The sequence below is a fragment of the Malaya genurostris genome, chromosome 1, assembly GCF_030247185.1.
Source record: "Malaya genurostris strain Urasoe2022 chromosome 1, Malgen_1.1, whole genome shotgun sequence".
Lineage (NCBI taxonomy): Eukaryota > Metazoa > Arthropoda > Insecta > Diptera > Culicidae > Malaya > Malaya genurostris.
In genome coordinates, this window is record NC_080570.1 from 76,269,742 (window position 1) to 76,286,118 (window position 16,377).

At 36.9% G+C, this 16,377-nt stretch overlaps 1 protein-coding gene across 1 annotated transcript; it reads right to left on the minus strand.

The window, feature by feature from the left end:
* Positions 1–717: 717 nt before the first annotated feature.
* On the minus strand, positions 718–14,684 carry LOC131440504 (general odorant-binding protein 83a-like). The gene is made up of 4 exons (XM_058611831.1): positions 14,546–14,684; positions 14,377–14,452; positions 1,216–1,472; positions 718–1,003 (listed from the first exon to the last, which is right to left on the minus strand). The coding sequence occupies exons 1-4, from the start codon at positions 14,627–14,629 to the stop codon at positions 986–988; spliced, it is 435 nt and encodes a 144-aa protein (XP_058467814.1). The 5' UTR covers positions 14,630–14,684; the 3' UTR covers positions 718–985.
* Positions 14,685–16,377: the final 1,693 nt, after the last annotated feature.

Here is a 16,377-nt window from a genome sequence, read left to right on the forward strand (position 1 = left end):
AAAGGCAAAGACTAAAAGAAGATACCAGGTCACTAAATAAAATATTCATTTAATAAAAAATCATTCAACAATTTTGGATTGAAACCATGCGAAAAGTCGGCTGTGATATAGTTTTTCTGTGTTAAATTTACTATCTAATTTAATACAACTATTGTTATAAATTTCTGCTTTCGGACTTCTGTAGTTATATCAAATTCAATAATAATTGTGAGATCAATGTTTCAAAATGTGTTACGATTTTGTCTTTTTTATGATTTTCGTTATTTTAACAGCTTACCAGCAACAAATATTTTAAAATTTGTTACAAAATATTTCTGAAATAATCGGATTTTGCAGAAGCATGCTCAGATACTTTACATTTAATAAATATTAAGCAATTAAAGTTTATGGTTTTCATGCAAGCATAATTTTAGTTCAAAATGAATGTTTTAAAGCATACTAGGTTCACTGAAAAAATAGTTTTTCGACGCCGAATCAACGTTCATGCAATGTAATTATAAATTTTACAAAGTTCTGGACTTTCAGTAGAAAGGTGAATCTAACTGAATTTACTGAATATCTAGAATATCAAATTCTGAAGTTTTATCGAAGTCGGAAATTTGATGATCCCTGTTATGTTTGTCGCTTTTGTGTATTATTAGGTACTCAAACTGTCTTCAATACTGGGTTTTGAAACACTCATAAGATGCTGCTTTTCATGAAATAAAACGGCTCGAATGTATTAAGAAATTTTTATTAGATTTTTTTTATGCACATTTTCTTTTGCTTTGGGTTAGTTACTGTTATGATAAAATTTTGAAGTTTCGCTCTGTTAGTTACATTTCCTACGTGCAATTATAAAATAAGCTAAAAACTAAGTTAACTCAACTCAATTTCACTTAACAGCTGCTTCCAATAAAAACGATCATATTCTTAGTTTATTTCCGTAGAAAAACATTGAAGCAGTTGAAGGAAATCGACTTAGTTTTTCCGTTGGTTCCGAAATTCAAACAAGGAAGTAATGCTGCAATTAAAAAAAAGAGAAAGAGAAAAAAGCAATCGCTTAGCAATCGGACGTAATTATGCCAGTCAACTTTTTCAATTAAAACTTACTTGCGCTAAAGTGCGCTATTAACCCTGACTTTCTTCTCAAATCAAATGGAAATTTTTTCAAAGAAATGCCCATCTGTTGAGATCTGTGAAAGCAAGGGCGGCTGAATTATGATTATTTATTACCTTCGGATCGGACTGCTTCCAGCACTTATGCAGCCAGAAAGCCTTCTCGCACAGATTTTCTCCCTCCGGATAGAGACAACGTTTTCCCATGTGCATAGCGATGTCGTGCATTGAATCGGGAAGTGATTCGTGCAATTTCTCCAAATGCACATTACCACTGTCATCGACAACGCGGGCCTCGTGGAATAGACAATTCATGTAGCATTTGAGTTTCTCGTCCTCGTGAATCTGACCGTCGCTAAACTCCTTGATGGCCTCTGTGGAATGTATAACAGTTTAGTTTTGAAGTAAGGAGTGTATCGATAAGTAGTTAGCAACATTCAAACAGTTATTACTCTGAAATGGCTTATTTTTTTGCAGCGTGTTTTGCGGTGACATGTTTGTTTACATGTCAATAACAGCTGCGCAATCGATTGGTTTCGGTACGGTTTATCGTTTCAATGATGAGTCGAATTGATCCGGAAAAGCGAAAGAAAATTCTGCACACTTGGTGCTCAGAAAGTGGTGTCACGTACAACGAAATTGCAAAACGGGTGAAAGTGCACCACACCAGTGTCAAAAATATTATCGAGAAGTTCGGTAAGACCCTTTCCATGAAGGATTTGCCCCAATCCGGTAGGAAAACGGGTTCCAGCCAGCCCGGCCGGGACTTAAAAGTGGTTGAGTACATCAGGAAAAACCCATCGGGGTCGACGCGGGATTTGGTCAAGCAGTTCATTACCAGCATTGGGATGATTCAACGGATCAAAGTTCGGAACTCCCTGAAAACGTACAAGAAACAGAAGGTGCCGAAAAAGTCCCTGGTACAGCAAGTTCAGGCCAAAACAAGAGCGCGAAAACTGTATAACCGGATTCTACAGAATAAAGACGGATGCATTCTGATCGACGACGAAACCTACGCCAAGGAAGACTCTCGAGCGCTGCCCGGACCGCAATATTATACGAAATCGGTGTACCAGGACCTGAACGACGCTGACACCACGGTGGCGATGGAAAAGTTTGGGCAGAAGGTGTTGGTCTGGCAAGCAATTTGTACCTGTGGTTTGCGGTCGTCGATTTTCTTCACGAAGGGCACAATTAACGCCAAGGTATACGAGGAAGAATGTTTGAAGAAGAGAATGCTGCCACTGTACAGAAAGCAAAAAAATCCTCCTCTTTTCTGGCCGGATTTGGCTTCAGCCCACTACGCCAACTCCGTTCTACAGTGGATGTCAAAAATAATGTACAATTCGTGGAAAAGGACATCAACTCACCGAACTGCCCAGATCTTCGGCCAATTGAAAGGTATTGGGCAATTGTCAAGCGGCACTTTCGTAAGGAAGGTACAGTGTCCCAAAACATGCAGGAGTTCAAAAAAACTGGACAGCTGCCACCAGGAAAGTCACAAAAGTAACTGTGCAGAATTTAATGAAGAATGTCAAGTCCAAAGTGCGAGCGTTTCACAGAAACTAGGATTTTCTTCAATATAATCAGTGAAATGCATAAAAATGTAATTTTTCTACAATATATCGAAAACTGATGTTAACATATGTTTTTTTTTTTTGCTTATTTATTCAATAATCAATGTTGCTAGCTACTTTTCGACACACTCCTTAGTACCAGTAATCGAAATGAGTCCTAATCCCAGAAAGTAGCGCTATTGTACCAATATTCATCTTATTAATATAGTTGCATGTTATTTTGTCGATTACTCGACTTTCAATCAACGAATTGTGATAGAATCTAATACAATATCTTTGATTTAGCTCTAAGCAGCAATGTCGTAGAAACTAAACAAGACGAGTCAGACGGACAAAGAATATGTTATCTCGAGTTGGCAAGTTTGCGTCATTTTTTCGGAATTCAGTTCATTTTTTTCCAAGACTGAATTTCGTGACTTTGGATACGAGTATCTTTCTTTGAATTCACATATTTCTATAACGATGTGTTTAAAGCAGTGAGGAATTACTTAAAGCGCAATCCAAACCTGTCGATTCGAGACGTGTTCAGGAAGATCTATTCTTCCGTCTGGTTCGTTCAGCAGACAAGGAAACGGACCGATTTGCATGTTTTCAAGGTAAGGAAAATGTATCGCGAGTGGTTTATGCAACCGACATGCATCGTAATGTTATAGTTTCTCGCCGGAAAGTGCCGCATGGATGTTCCAGCAAAGTTATTGAAGAAGATCAACAAATTTGCCAAAAAAAAAACACGGTGTGTGGCAGGCGATCTGTGGGAGCGGAAAATTAAGCTAGCCGCTAAAAATGACTGGCAAAGTCAACTATCCAATATTTCAAAAAGAATGCATCCAACAGCATCTGATGCTCTTTCTCCGGTCCCAAGAAGGTGGCACTCTGTTTTGGCTGGGTCTGAAAGCGTATTATTATGCGGAACTGGTGATGGAGTGATACGAAGCCAACGATATTGTGCTTGTGTCGACTTCGAAAACGAAGAAGGTCTTCAAAAACGACAAAATATTGAAGAAAAATTAGAAGAAAGTGTGTAGGAAAAATGGCGCAGGTGTTGCACAGGATTTTATGGATCAAGTACAAGGTGTGAATATTAAAACTAGGACTGGGGTTTCAACAAACCAGCTTTGCAAAACTTAGCTTACATATGTGTATCTATTCTGTGAGAGTTTTAGAAACATTCGAAAGAAAAAAAAATGTTTGATGTGGAACACATCTTTGTTTTGTATATGGGGGTGCAAGTTAGAAACTCAAGGAGAAATACTCATAGCAATGTGGTTAGGTCTCGAACACTTACAGCTCAATCAATTTTGTAGCAATTATTAATATTATTTCACCGATTTATTGGAAATATTTTGGAAAGTTTCGATTTGAATGTATCATGCTATGTACTTTCAAGTATATATGATTGATAGTTTGATAAATTATTTCATTATTATCTTATTTGTCAGCTAAAAATCTAAGACGCTATGTTGGCTAACTGGATTTCCCTTACGGAGACGATGGCTTTGAAGAAGTAAGCGATCTATCAGCTGCGAAGCATCGCTCTGATTGGTCAATTTATGCAAAGGCGAAGCTGTAGTGAAGTACGCGAATCTATAAATATAAGTGAAATTATAGTCAACGTGTCAGTATATGTAACATGTCAGAGAAAGGTAGATGCTAGACAACAAGACACAAAACGCTGTAAAACGATTTGAAGCTTTAATCGGTTTGCTTTGACCTTGTGTCATGCAAGTTTGGATGATTAATAGCATTTTTTCGCGGACTTCACCTGATTCTACGAAGATGTTCAACAGAATTGATAACGAAGGCAAGAATTGATTGAGCAATTCTTCAGAATAATCGGTGGGTTCTGCATTCGTAGCTGATTTCAATTGGAGCCTTCGAAGTCTGGCTACTGCATAGAAATTCATTGGAAACGACACAACCACAAAGTACCTTCAAAGTAGATTTTCAGGAATCAACAAGACTTGGTGATTGAACATTGCCGAGTGTTATATGAGTAGGTAACGTTTTGTTCATCCAAGAAACTGCTGCTTGTAATTCAGTTGTTCGTCGAGAAGAGCACCAAGATCTTTGACACAATTGACTCTATCAATCACTGATTCTCGAAGACAATAATTGAAACATATGGGTGTTGTTTTTCGTGTGAACGTAATAATCGAGCATTAGCGTCATTCTTTTAGTTTCACCCAACCCCGAAAAATTTCAAGTTCACTCTGAAGAAAAAAGGCAACAAAAGATAATTCGTTGTCCACGTCGTTGAAATACAGTAGAAATACCAGTGGTCCGAGATGACTGCCATGAGGAATACCAGAAAAGCAAAAAAAATCCTTGGAAACATTTTCATAGATCTTAACCACCAGCCGTCCATTGCAAAGATACGATTTAATCAACCGAAGAATGTTGGCACAACGTCCGTTTGATGATCTGCAGACATAGCATCCGTTATAAGTGCCAAACAATTTAGAAATGGCGCTAAGAGCGGTGATACCACAGTAGTTGTCGATGTTCTTCTTGTCTCCTTTTTTGTACACAGGAAACATATAAGCAGATTTCAAGATATCAAGAAATACTCCAGTCATGAGTGACAATCGGAACAGGTCCAGCAGAGTGTGAAGACTTCATTATTGCGACTGCTGTTCTTACGGAACTTGCGCTTGATTGAATTCCTTAACTATCCCAAAACGGGAGCCTTAAGTGCTGATAAAGTGCTAAGATTTCTCTAGAAAATATCTCAGAAAATTTTTGCATGGACATTTCGCAAATTTGTCTGTTCATTGTAAAACATAGATGAAGGAAGATCTGACTCCTTCCTTTGCTCGTAAACGCGCTTCCAGAACGATTTTGAATTAGACTTCAATCTCCTCTGCACGCTACGTAAATAGTTGTCATAGCAACGTTTTGATGATGCCTGACGGATTGCCCCAGAGGAGAGGGTGCTGCGGTGATTCTGGGTCGATTTGCATGAAAAACAGAGATCGAGGATTCTATTGTGCTCATTTGTAACGTGAGATACTTGACGCATTAAATTCAAACTGTACCGGTCAAGTAAGTTGATAATACCAGCGTGGAACGAAGAATGCATTGGATCTGCAAAAAGAAAACCACCGAAAACTAGAATCCATTTAAGGCTAGTAAGTATTTTATCTGTCGGATGCATATGGGCAGCAATGACATCTTCTAACGACTGAATATGCGAGTCGATCAATAGCAAATCAAGAGTCCGATTCGTTGGAAAATAAACCACGCAGAGAAATAACGAACAGTCGCTCAGATTAATTTACACCCATACCTGCTCGGCACAACTCCCAGATGCGCTAATAATTAGCCGTCCTTTAAAGCGGCGGTGAATAGAAACGAACACGCCTCCACCAAAACTCTTCGAATTTCACGGAAAACTTCATAATTGGTACCAAATGCTGGCATAGAGAAGGCACTATCACTCAACCAAGTTTCCGTTAACGCGATGATATCAAAACATTCATCCGAACAAGCCAATAAGTAGTCGTTCAATCATGTATTCTTACCGCCGACGTTTGGGTTGTACAGTAGAACCAATTGCGAGCTCGGTATCCTGGCATTTATTTGAATTGATGCGAAAAATACCATCTGAATAAATTTCAAGAATTTTCTTTGAGAGCCCTTTCACTCCATGTTTGTGTAAATCGGTCTAGTCATCACCGAAAAAGTAAGCGCCCAAATTTTCTTGATTTTGTTCGGGATAATTTACCCAGTATATCCGGAACCGGGAATGGGATCCGAATATCATCCAGGAATTTTCAATGGGATCACAAAACCATTTATTTGATTCTAAGCTCTTTGAAATCGCCTCAGCCATTTTTTGGAAAGGTGAACAAAAATGTTACATACACACAGACATTTTACGATTTCGACGAACTGATTCGAATGGTATATGACACTCAGCCATCAAAGGTCGATTTTTACTATGATTGCCTAGCCTATCTTTATGAGAAATATAAAACAATGTGCTTGAAATCGTCTTCCGGTCGTCTTTACTATCGATACTCTTTGAATGCCTTTACAATATGGGTTGATTCCGAGAAGTGTGAATGCACGTATTGCAAACGTATGGGGAATCATCAGCATTCTTGTTCAACACCGTTCTGGCACTGACCCGGAACGAATCTGTGCGAATAAACGTTAACTTGATAAGTGATAACAAAAAGAAGATAGTGTCACGCTATGTTCGTAGTAGTGGAGATTGATTTTTTTTATCAAGAAAATTCCTATGATGTCAGGAAAGCAGATATTTTATATCTTTAGTTTCAAGCCGTCATTTGACGTGTAGATGTGGAATAAGGAAGAAATATTTTACTACTCTAATTTGTAGGTGTTGTTAGTTGATGGTCACACAAACTTATTTCAATTGTACCGGCCCCGATTTTCGGCTCCGTAAATATGGCTGATTCAATTTTTTCCAACTAAGATTCAATAGAAATGTCGTAGAATCTAACAATAAATTTCTGAATTCTATTGAGATCTGATTTTTGGTTCCGGAATTTAAATCTCAAATTTTTAGAGTTTTGCTTTTTCCGAAATCACTGGGTGATTAAGTGTTACCCTCGAAAAAGGCCAATTACAATGTGTATCAAACTACTTATAGTGAAGAAATTGGAACAGTTATTTTGAATGATAATGCAGCTGTGACAAGTGTTATTTATTACAGGGGAAGACGGGGTAAAACGCACCTCCGAGGTATAATGCACCTTTTGCTTTCCTCAAAAGTTACCATTTTTTTCACTAAAATTTTAATGAAACTGAAAGTCCGCCATAACAACAGAACACTATAAAATTTTGGTAGCGATGGTTCAATCATATCTGGAAAACTTAAATAAAAAAAACAATTATGTCTCTGTTATAAGTAATTTTTGATGTTCGTTCCATAGTAATTTTCTAAGGTGAGGAAGACGATTTTAACTTTGTAACCAGTGAACTTATTTGCCAACCATCCGGGGTTCTAAAATTAGTTCTAATACAGACAATGTATTTGCAATTTAATAGAAAAATCGTCAAATTTATCGTCTCATATTTTTGGGGGCAAAACGACCTGAATTGTGTGAGCAAAATGCTCAAGAATTCGCTTACAACAATTATCCATAAGTTATCAATTTAATGAATAATAGTGAACAATCTTCCACTTGGCAAATATTTCGTCAACGAAAAGTCTAAAGTTTTCTTGAAAGAAGAAGAAGAAGAAGCTTTATGAGGGTGCATATTGCCCCGTGGTTGTCATGAGCTTTAATCCGTTGTTTTGATGGATGTTCACCTGTTGTTTAAGATCATCATGCCTCTATGTTCAGATAATCGTCACTTCGCGTAATTTAGAATGTATATTTTTCATGTTTTCCACGATCGGGCGTCATGCGTCATGTATTTTTCAATGTATTCAGCGAGTATTTGTATGTAATTTTGAGAAATAATGATTACGGAAGCTAGTCATGCATGAAACTCTTCCGTGTTATTCTCTATAGTAAAGATATAGCTACATTTTCTTAAGGGGTGCATTTTACCCCATCTACCCCTATTGCTGATTCGCGAATAAGAAAACGACGGAAACTGCGAATTTACCGCCCAATATTAAACGATGTTAATCGATCGAAGCGCCATCTTCATATCATTGTCGGTGTTTTCAGATTTATGTTATTAGATTTAGATGGAATGTGTGAAAATTTACAAGTAAATCGTGTGATTCAAACTGAAAAATAAAATTTTTTCTGCAACAAACCCATCCGTGAGTGTTTATTTTATTTCGGTAGTGGTGTGTTATCTCGCGTTGTTGCAATGCGAATAGGAACAGCAGGATACTGGTGAGATCGTTCCTAAGAGATATTTTTTCTTATTTACAATCTTGTTTTATTTCTCCTTTCTAAAATCAGGCTAGATTAAACTCCGTCGATTATTCGAGAAACGTTTGATGTATTTTTCTTCGTGATAAAAGCTAAGTTTAAGACGCGCGCGTGAAGTTTCTAACCGTGCAGATATGTTTTTGCGACTGTGCTTAACTAGGACGGATGTAAATATAGTTTGGACCGCGAGGTGGATCCATTTGGTATTTTTTAATTCTTTTTTGGTTAGAAAGTTGATATCGACATTACTTCGTATCGTGTAAGGCGTTGTTGTTTGATTAATGATGATCGAGTGATATCTTGCCATTATTACATAGATAAAAATATGTTGTGAATTTACATCAATTTTTATGCACATATATGGAGTAGGTAATTGAATGGAAAGTTATTTTGTAGTTCTTCATATTTCAATACACCTTGAAAGGAAAACTAAGCGTTTTACGGAATATACAGCCTTTTTCATTGAAAACTCAATGCATTCCATCTTAATTTTACATCGATCATGGTTTTCTATTAGATTTTCACTTCAACTGATGTATATTTCATAGTACTATTGATTTACATGTCGTGCGAATTTCATTATTTTTATTTGTGTACGGCTGTCTATTGCAAAAAAACAGAACAAAATGAATTGAATATATGAATTGATAGCGAAATTCCCGACAGCCGGCAGTCCGGAGTTTTACGAGTTTCGGAGGAGATTTCGTATTTTTGTAGGAAGCACATATTAATACAAAACGCGAGAAAATTGCAACGTATTCTCGGTAGCCGGCTACCCAGAGCAATAAACACATGATAATATTACGAATAATAAACAGATCACACTGTCTACCAAGATAAATCCTGATCATTTGCTCGCCCTACTAACACCACTCCTTTCCTGTGACACTTGTGGTGATGCAGAGTTGCACTAATGTCCCTTCTCTTCCCATATTGATCTGCATGGGCGTGGCCATCTACGTTATTGATCAGTCCATGTTCTAAGTCAGTTTAGGTTGCACGTTGAGCATGATCTACGACTCCCAAAGTATCATGCATTTGATTCAATATGCAATTTCAACTGGTTTCCGATCAATCACGGGAAATTCACGGGCGGTTAGCTAAGCTAAGCTAAGCAGAATTTTTTTTTCGGTTACTGAGACCCAATGGCCGGGAATAGTAGTGAAGGACATCGAAATAGAACTCACACCGATTTCTCAGAGTTCGACCAATATCCACAAACTTAGAATCTCATAATAGATTATGTTATCGTATCTATATAGGTCTATATAATATTTCATCATAGAAACTTACCGAAAACAGTGGTAGAAAATTCTGAGTTTGAGCTTGAGCTTGAGCGACCACCCCTGGTTGCTACTCCGTTATTGATCGGGATTAGCTGAAATTGTACAGGGAGTTTCTAGATGATCCATCCTGGGACTGGTAAATCATCCTTCAATGTACATCTTCTGGTAATCCCAGAATTCATTGATCTGTACCTGCGCCGGCCAGGCCCGAACGTAGATCGTCTAAGGAATGGGAAGGGATGTTAGTCCAACACTTGTTGTTACTAGAGGCCGTATATACTACTGCGCACTCCACAAGTGTCACGGGAAAAGGATATTTGTTAGTAAAAATTTCAGTATTGGTATTATTCGCGCGCGACTTAGTCTGTTCCGGTTTCAAGATGCTCGGATGCACCACTAAACTCACTGACTTCCCGAGTGAACGTTTCAACAATATCCTATATTGAAGTCCCTCAAGTCTTGATTCACAGCTCTTATTCGAGGAAACTGAAGAAAAATTTGCAAAACTATCGCGCGAAGAATGAAAACTTTCCTATTTTTGCCTTTCTCATATAGAAAGGTTATGCAATCACTGTGAAAACCGACTTTTAAACCGAGGCCGGAAGGGCCGAGTGTCATATACCATTCGACTCAGTTCGTCGAGTACGCAAAATGTCTGTGTGTGTGTGTGTGTGTGTGTGTGTGTATGTGCGTATGTGTGTATGTAACGTATTTTTGCACTAACTTTTCTCGGAGATGGCTGAACCGATTTTCACAAACTTAGATTCAAATGAAAGGTCTTATGGTCCCATAAAAAATTCCTGAATATTATTTGGATCCGACTTCCGGTTCCGGAATTATGGGGTAAAATGTGCAAAAAATTGTGAAAATAAGTGCACTAACTTTTCTCAGAGATGGCTGAATCGATTTTCACAAACTTAGATTTAAATGAAAGGTCTTGAGGTCCCATACGAAATTCCTGAGTATTATTTAGATCCGACTTCCGGTTCGAGAGTTATGGGGTAAAATGTGCAAAAAAAAGAAAATATGTGTTTTAACTTTTATCATAGATGGCGTGACCGATTTTCACAAACTTAGGTTCAAATGAAAGGTGCTATGGTCCGATGCGATATTCCTGAATTTCATGCGGATCCGACTTCCGGATCCGGAAATATAGGGTAAAGTGTGTTAAAAATTGTATACCATCACTGAAAATGGGGAAAAACCTTAAAAAAATTTCTAAATCGACCTCAAATCTTTTCCCATGTGATGGTTTTTATCAGTAGAGGTCAAACAAACCGATTTCGGTTATTCTTTTAAGAATCGAAGAATTTTTTTTTGCCTTTTTTGGTTATGCAACACTGTGAAAACCGATGTTTGAGCCGAGGTCCGGAGGGCCGAGTGTCATATACCATTCGACTCAGTTCGTCGAGTACGCAAAATGTCTGAGTGTGTATGTGTGTGTGTGTGTGTGTGTTTGTGTGCGTGTGTGTGTATGTGCGTATGTGTGTATGTAACGTTTTTTGCACTAACTTTATGGGGTAAAATGTGCAAAAAAATGAAAATATGTGTTCTAACTTTTCTCATAGATGGCGTGACCGATTTTCACAAACTTAGGTTCAAATAAAAGTTCCTGTGGTCCCATACGTAATTCCTGAATTTTATCCGGATCCGACTTCCGGATCCGGAAATATAGGGTAAAGTGTGTTAAAAATTTTATACCATCACTGAAAAGAGCGAAAAACCGTAAAAAGTTTTCTAAATCGACCTCAAATCTTTTCCAATTGATAGTTTTTATCAGTAGACGGTCAAACAAATCTATTTCGATTATTCTTTTAAGAATCGAAGAAAAATAATTTTGAAGAATACCACAGTATTATATATGTATGATAGTATGATTGATATGAGAAAGGCATCATTACACCACTAGGTGGATTAAAACAGGTTTTTATAAATGAAAATATGCGATACAAAATAAACGAGTGAATAGGATTTAGACAAAATAGTTGATTCATTGCATTGACATATTCTCAACAGTTGTTATAAAATCATTTTAAATAACCAAATAAAGGTCAACAGATTTCACGCGCGTCTTTATTTATTATTTATTATTCTTTATTATTTCCGCTTTCTTATTTTAATTACTTATTAAAACTATTAATTCGTTATATTGGTTGATCTGGGCAGCCGGCTACCGCGAAAAATATTAATTTATTTTTTGAAATAATAATATCAAGTGCTTTTTACTACGTGTTCAATATATCGATATATGTCATCTCTGTTATTAACTTTGTAATATCAACGGATTCGCGCAATAAATGATTTTTATCATTCAATTTATAATCCTGACAGACAATCAATAACATGGAAGAAGAAAATAATCAGAAGTAAAACACTGAAAATATCTGATAACTGAAAGGAAAAATAAACTCCTGCAATTGTCGCCTTTTACGACATGGAAGCAAGAACCCAGTGGATCTATTCTTGGTTCAGTTTTTTCCGCCGGATTCAACACGGCATCTAGGCTGATACTGTCCGGAGAGAGCTAATAGGTACTATCAATCTCCTAGTGGACCCCAGCCCCTCGAAAACAGTGGTCGAAAATTCTAACGCAAAATTTGTATCGTGTGTACGTGAAGTAAAACACTGCACTAGATTAAATAAAGCTAGATGTCATTAAAGTGATGCCAAAACGCGCGCCCAGAAACTCTACTCGAAGTTGCTGTTAAATTATTGGTATTGTGTCTTTGTTGACGAAATCAGCAGTTTCTAAGCAGTTGCAGAGAAAAAAACCTGTTTTAATCCACCTAGTGGTGTAATGATGCCTTTCTCATATCAATCATACTATCATATATAATACTGTGGTATTCTTCAAAATAATTCTCTGCGATTCTTGATAAAAACTATCAATTGGAAAAGATTTGAGGTCGATTTAGAATTTTTTTAAATGTTTTTCCCCATTTCAGTGATGGTATACAATTTTTAACACACTTTACCCTATATTTCCGGATCCGGAAGTCGGTTTCGCATAAAATTCAGGAATTACGCATGGGACCACAGGGCCTTTCATTTGAATCTAAGATTGTGAAAATCGGTCGCGCCATTTATGAGAAAAATTAGAACACATATTTTCTTTTTTTGCACATTTTACCCCATAACTCCCGAACCAGAAGTAGGATCCAAATAATATTCAGGAATTTTGTATGGGACATCAAGGCATTTCATTTAAACCTAAGTTTGTGAAAATCGGTCCAGCCAGAGAAGTCTGAGAAAAGTTAGTGCACTTATTTTAACAATTTTTTGCACATTTTACCCCATAATTCCGAAACCGGAAGTCGGATCCAAATTATATTCAGGAATTTTGTATGGGACCATAAGACCTTTCATTTGAATCTAAGGTTGTGAAAATCGGTCGCGCCATCTATGAGAAAAGTTAGAACACATATTTTCATTTTTTTGCACATCTTACCCCATAACTCTCGAACCGGAAGTCGGATCCAAAATATATTCAGGAATTTTGTATGGGACCATAAGACCTTTTATTTGAATCTAAGTTTGTGAAAATCGGTCGCGCCATCTATGAGAAAAGTTAGAACACATATTTTCATTTTTTTGCACATTTTACCCCATAACTCTCGAACCAGAAGTCGGATCCAAATAATATTCAGGATTTTTTTATGGGACCTCAAGGCATTTCATTTAAACCTAAGTTTGTGAAAATCAGTTCAGCCAGAGAAGTCTGAGAAAAGTTAGTGCACTTATTTTTACAATTTTTTGCACATATTACCCCATAATTCCGGAACCGGAAGTCGGATCCAAATAATATTCAGGAATTTTGTATGGGACCACAAGACCTTTCATTTGAATCTAAGTTTGTGAAAATTGGTTCGGCCATCTCCGAGAAAAGTTAGTGCAAAAAAACGTTACATACACACATACACACACATACACACACACACACACACACACACACACACACACACACACACACACACACACACACACACACACACACACACACACACACACACACACACACACACACACACACACACACACACACACACACACACACACACACACACACACACACACACACACACACACACACACACACACACACACACACACACATACACACAGACATTTTGCGTACTCGACGAACTAAGTCGAATGATATATGACACTCGGCCCTCGGTTCAAAAGTCGGTTTTCACAGTGATTGCATAACCTTTCTATATGAGAAAGGCAAAAAATTTTACGAGCAAGCACAAAATTTGATGTAGATGATCTTTTCAAAAAGATGAATCCATTAAAAGCCAAGGTACCTGATTTGGTAAGCACAATAAACGGTGAGTTTTTCAATATTGATTGCCTCAATACAGAATGTTCGTTTTTAGGACCGCTTCGATTGCATAATATAGAATATTTAGTTTCGATCTAGTAATTAAGAATAAAAAATGACACTGAGAAATCAGTGCCAAAAGAAATGATTTCAACAAACTGTCCTAAACTTAGTCTGATTGAAAACTGACTTCAAAAGCAATGTTAATTTATTCGATACTCTGTGCTTACCATCAGTTACTCCAGTTTTCGCAACACAGGTATCGTGAAGGGGCTTCAACGCTTCAAGCAACTCTGGTGGTGGATACTATTTAAAATATATGTCAGATGATAATACAATCAGAAAATCAAGTCAATCGTTTATCTTTTCCAGTCCAGCAATAAATGTGTTCGAACAAACCTCAGCGTCTCGTCTCGGTGTAACATCCGCTAGCACCATGACCACGTTAACAATACTTAATACACAAAGGATAAAACGCCCCATCGCGCTCGAGTCAGTAAATCGTTAAATCAGAAAACAATATTCACTAATCGAAAGATTTTCCACAACTAAAATCGATCCGCAAAGCCGGTGATATTTATTTTAAAAGCCCACTGCAGCTTTTGTGCATTGTCATAATTCGGACTATGTGAGCTTTTAGCTCGAAAAGAAGCAAAGCGGTACAAAATGGCTCGCAACAGCGCCAGAAGTGTAGATAATAGGAAGAAAATTGAACAGATAACATAAACACGATGACAATGTGCTACTGGGTCAGTACAGCATTTGCCTGACTATGTTTCTCTGACTAATTACTATGTTCTGCTACGGGAACTGCTGATGCCTGTTTGCATTGAGAAGAGGCGTAAATGAGAAAAAGATTAAAACCGAATTGAAAAACTAAAGGGTTTACTGTCTCATTCCATGTTGAACAGCTACTGCTCTGTTCTCGTTCTTAATGCAGCTGAGTACGGCCATCTGCTAAATGTTTCATTCTTGGCACTCCTCGGTCACATCAGCCACTGTGTCACTTGATTTCCCGAGGAAATTTTCAAATTACCCTCATCGGGTAAAGTTTCGCGACGAGAGAAGGCGAGGGAAGATGTGTTCGAACTTTAATTAAAAAAGTTCATCATCAATTAAGTGGAGAGCGGATTTATAGTCTCAATATTGCTCTGTGCGAAACTAGTATTTAGACGACGAAAGCAAACGAAAACAAACTCGCAAATTGTACAGCATGATTGACAAATTAATTGTCGCGTGATTATAGACTCGATGGAAAATAAACACTAATGTTTTGCGAATTTGTGCACAATATCAATGAAGCCATCAATGAACGCAATCGTATAAAACCGATTGCGAATTTCCACTGAGAACATACAGATATTTTACCATAAGTCGAATTGATTGATTTGTTACATCCAAGCTACGTGCTAGTACAGAAACTGGATATTTAATGAGCACTCGGTTATATGAAAAGTGCATAAATTGATAATTATTGATACAGGCTACAATACTTACTTAAGATATTTTCATACTTTACCGACCAAATTGATAACTTGTAGGATACTCGATATTGGGCTCGCTCTCTGATTCCTCTTTACTCTTTACTCTTTACTCTTTACTCTTTACTCTTTACTCTTTACTCTTTACTCTTTACTCTTTACTCTTTACTCTTTACTCTTTACTCTTTACTCTTTACTCTTTACTCTTTACTCTTTACTCTTTACTCTTTACTCTTTACTCTTTACTCTTTACTCTTTACTCTTTACTCTTTACTCTTTACTCTTTACTCTTTACTCTTTACTCTTTACTCTTTACTCTTTACTCTTTACTCTTTACTCTTTACTCTTTACTCTTTACTCTTTACTCTTTACTCTTTACTCTTTACTCTTTACTCTTTACTCTTTACTCTTTACTCTTTACTCTTTACTCTTTACTCTTTACTCTTTACTCTTTACTCTTTACTCTTTACTCTTTACTCTTTACTCTTTACTCTTTACTCTTTACTCTTTACTCTTTACTCTTTACTCTTTACTCTTTACTCTTTACTCTTTACTCTTTACTCTTTACTCTTTACTCTTTACTCTTTACTCTTTACTCTTTACTCTTTACTCTTTACTCTTTACTCTTTACTCTTTACTCTTTACTCTTTACTCTTTACTCTTTACTCTTTACTCTTTACTCTTTACTCTTTACTCTTTACTCTTTACTCTTTACTCTTTACTCTTTACTCTTTACTCTTTACTCTTTAC

What these genes read in the sequence shown, in the direction of transcription:
- LOC131440504 (XM_058611831.1), bottom strand. Translation starts at nt 14,629, where the DNA reads ATGGGGCGTTTTATCCTTTGTGTATTAAGTATTGTTAACGTGGTCATG. An exon ending in CACCGAGACGAGACGCTGAG is followed by an intron (nt 14,453 to 14,545) that starts GTTTGTTCGAAC and finishes TATTTTAAATAG; the next exon opens with TATCCACCACCAGAGTTGCT. An exon ending in GAAAACTGGAGTAACTGATG is followed by an intron (nt 1,473 to 14,376) that starts GTAAGCACAGAG and finishes TACATTCCACAG; the next exon opens with AGGCCATCAAGGAGTTTAGC.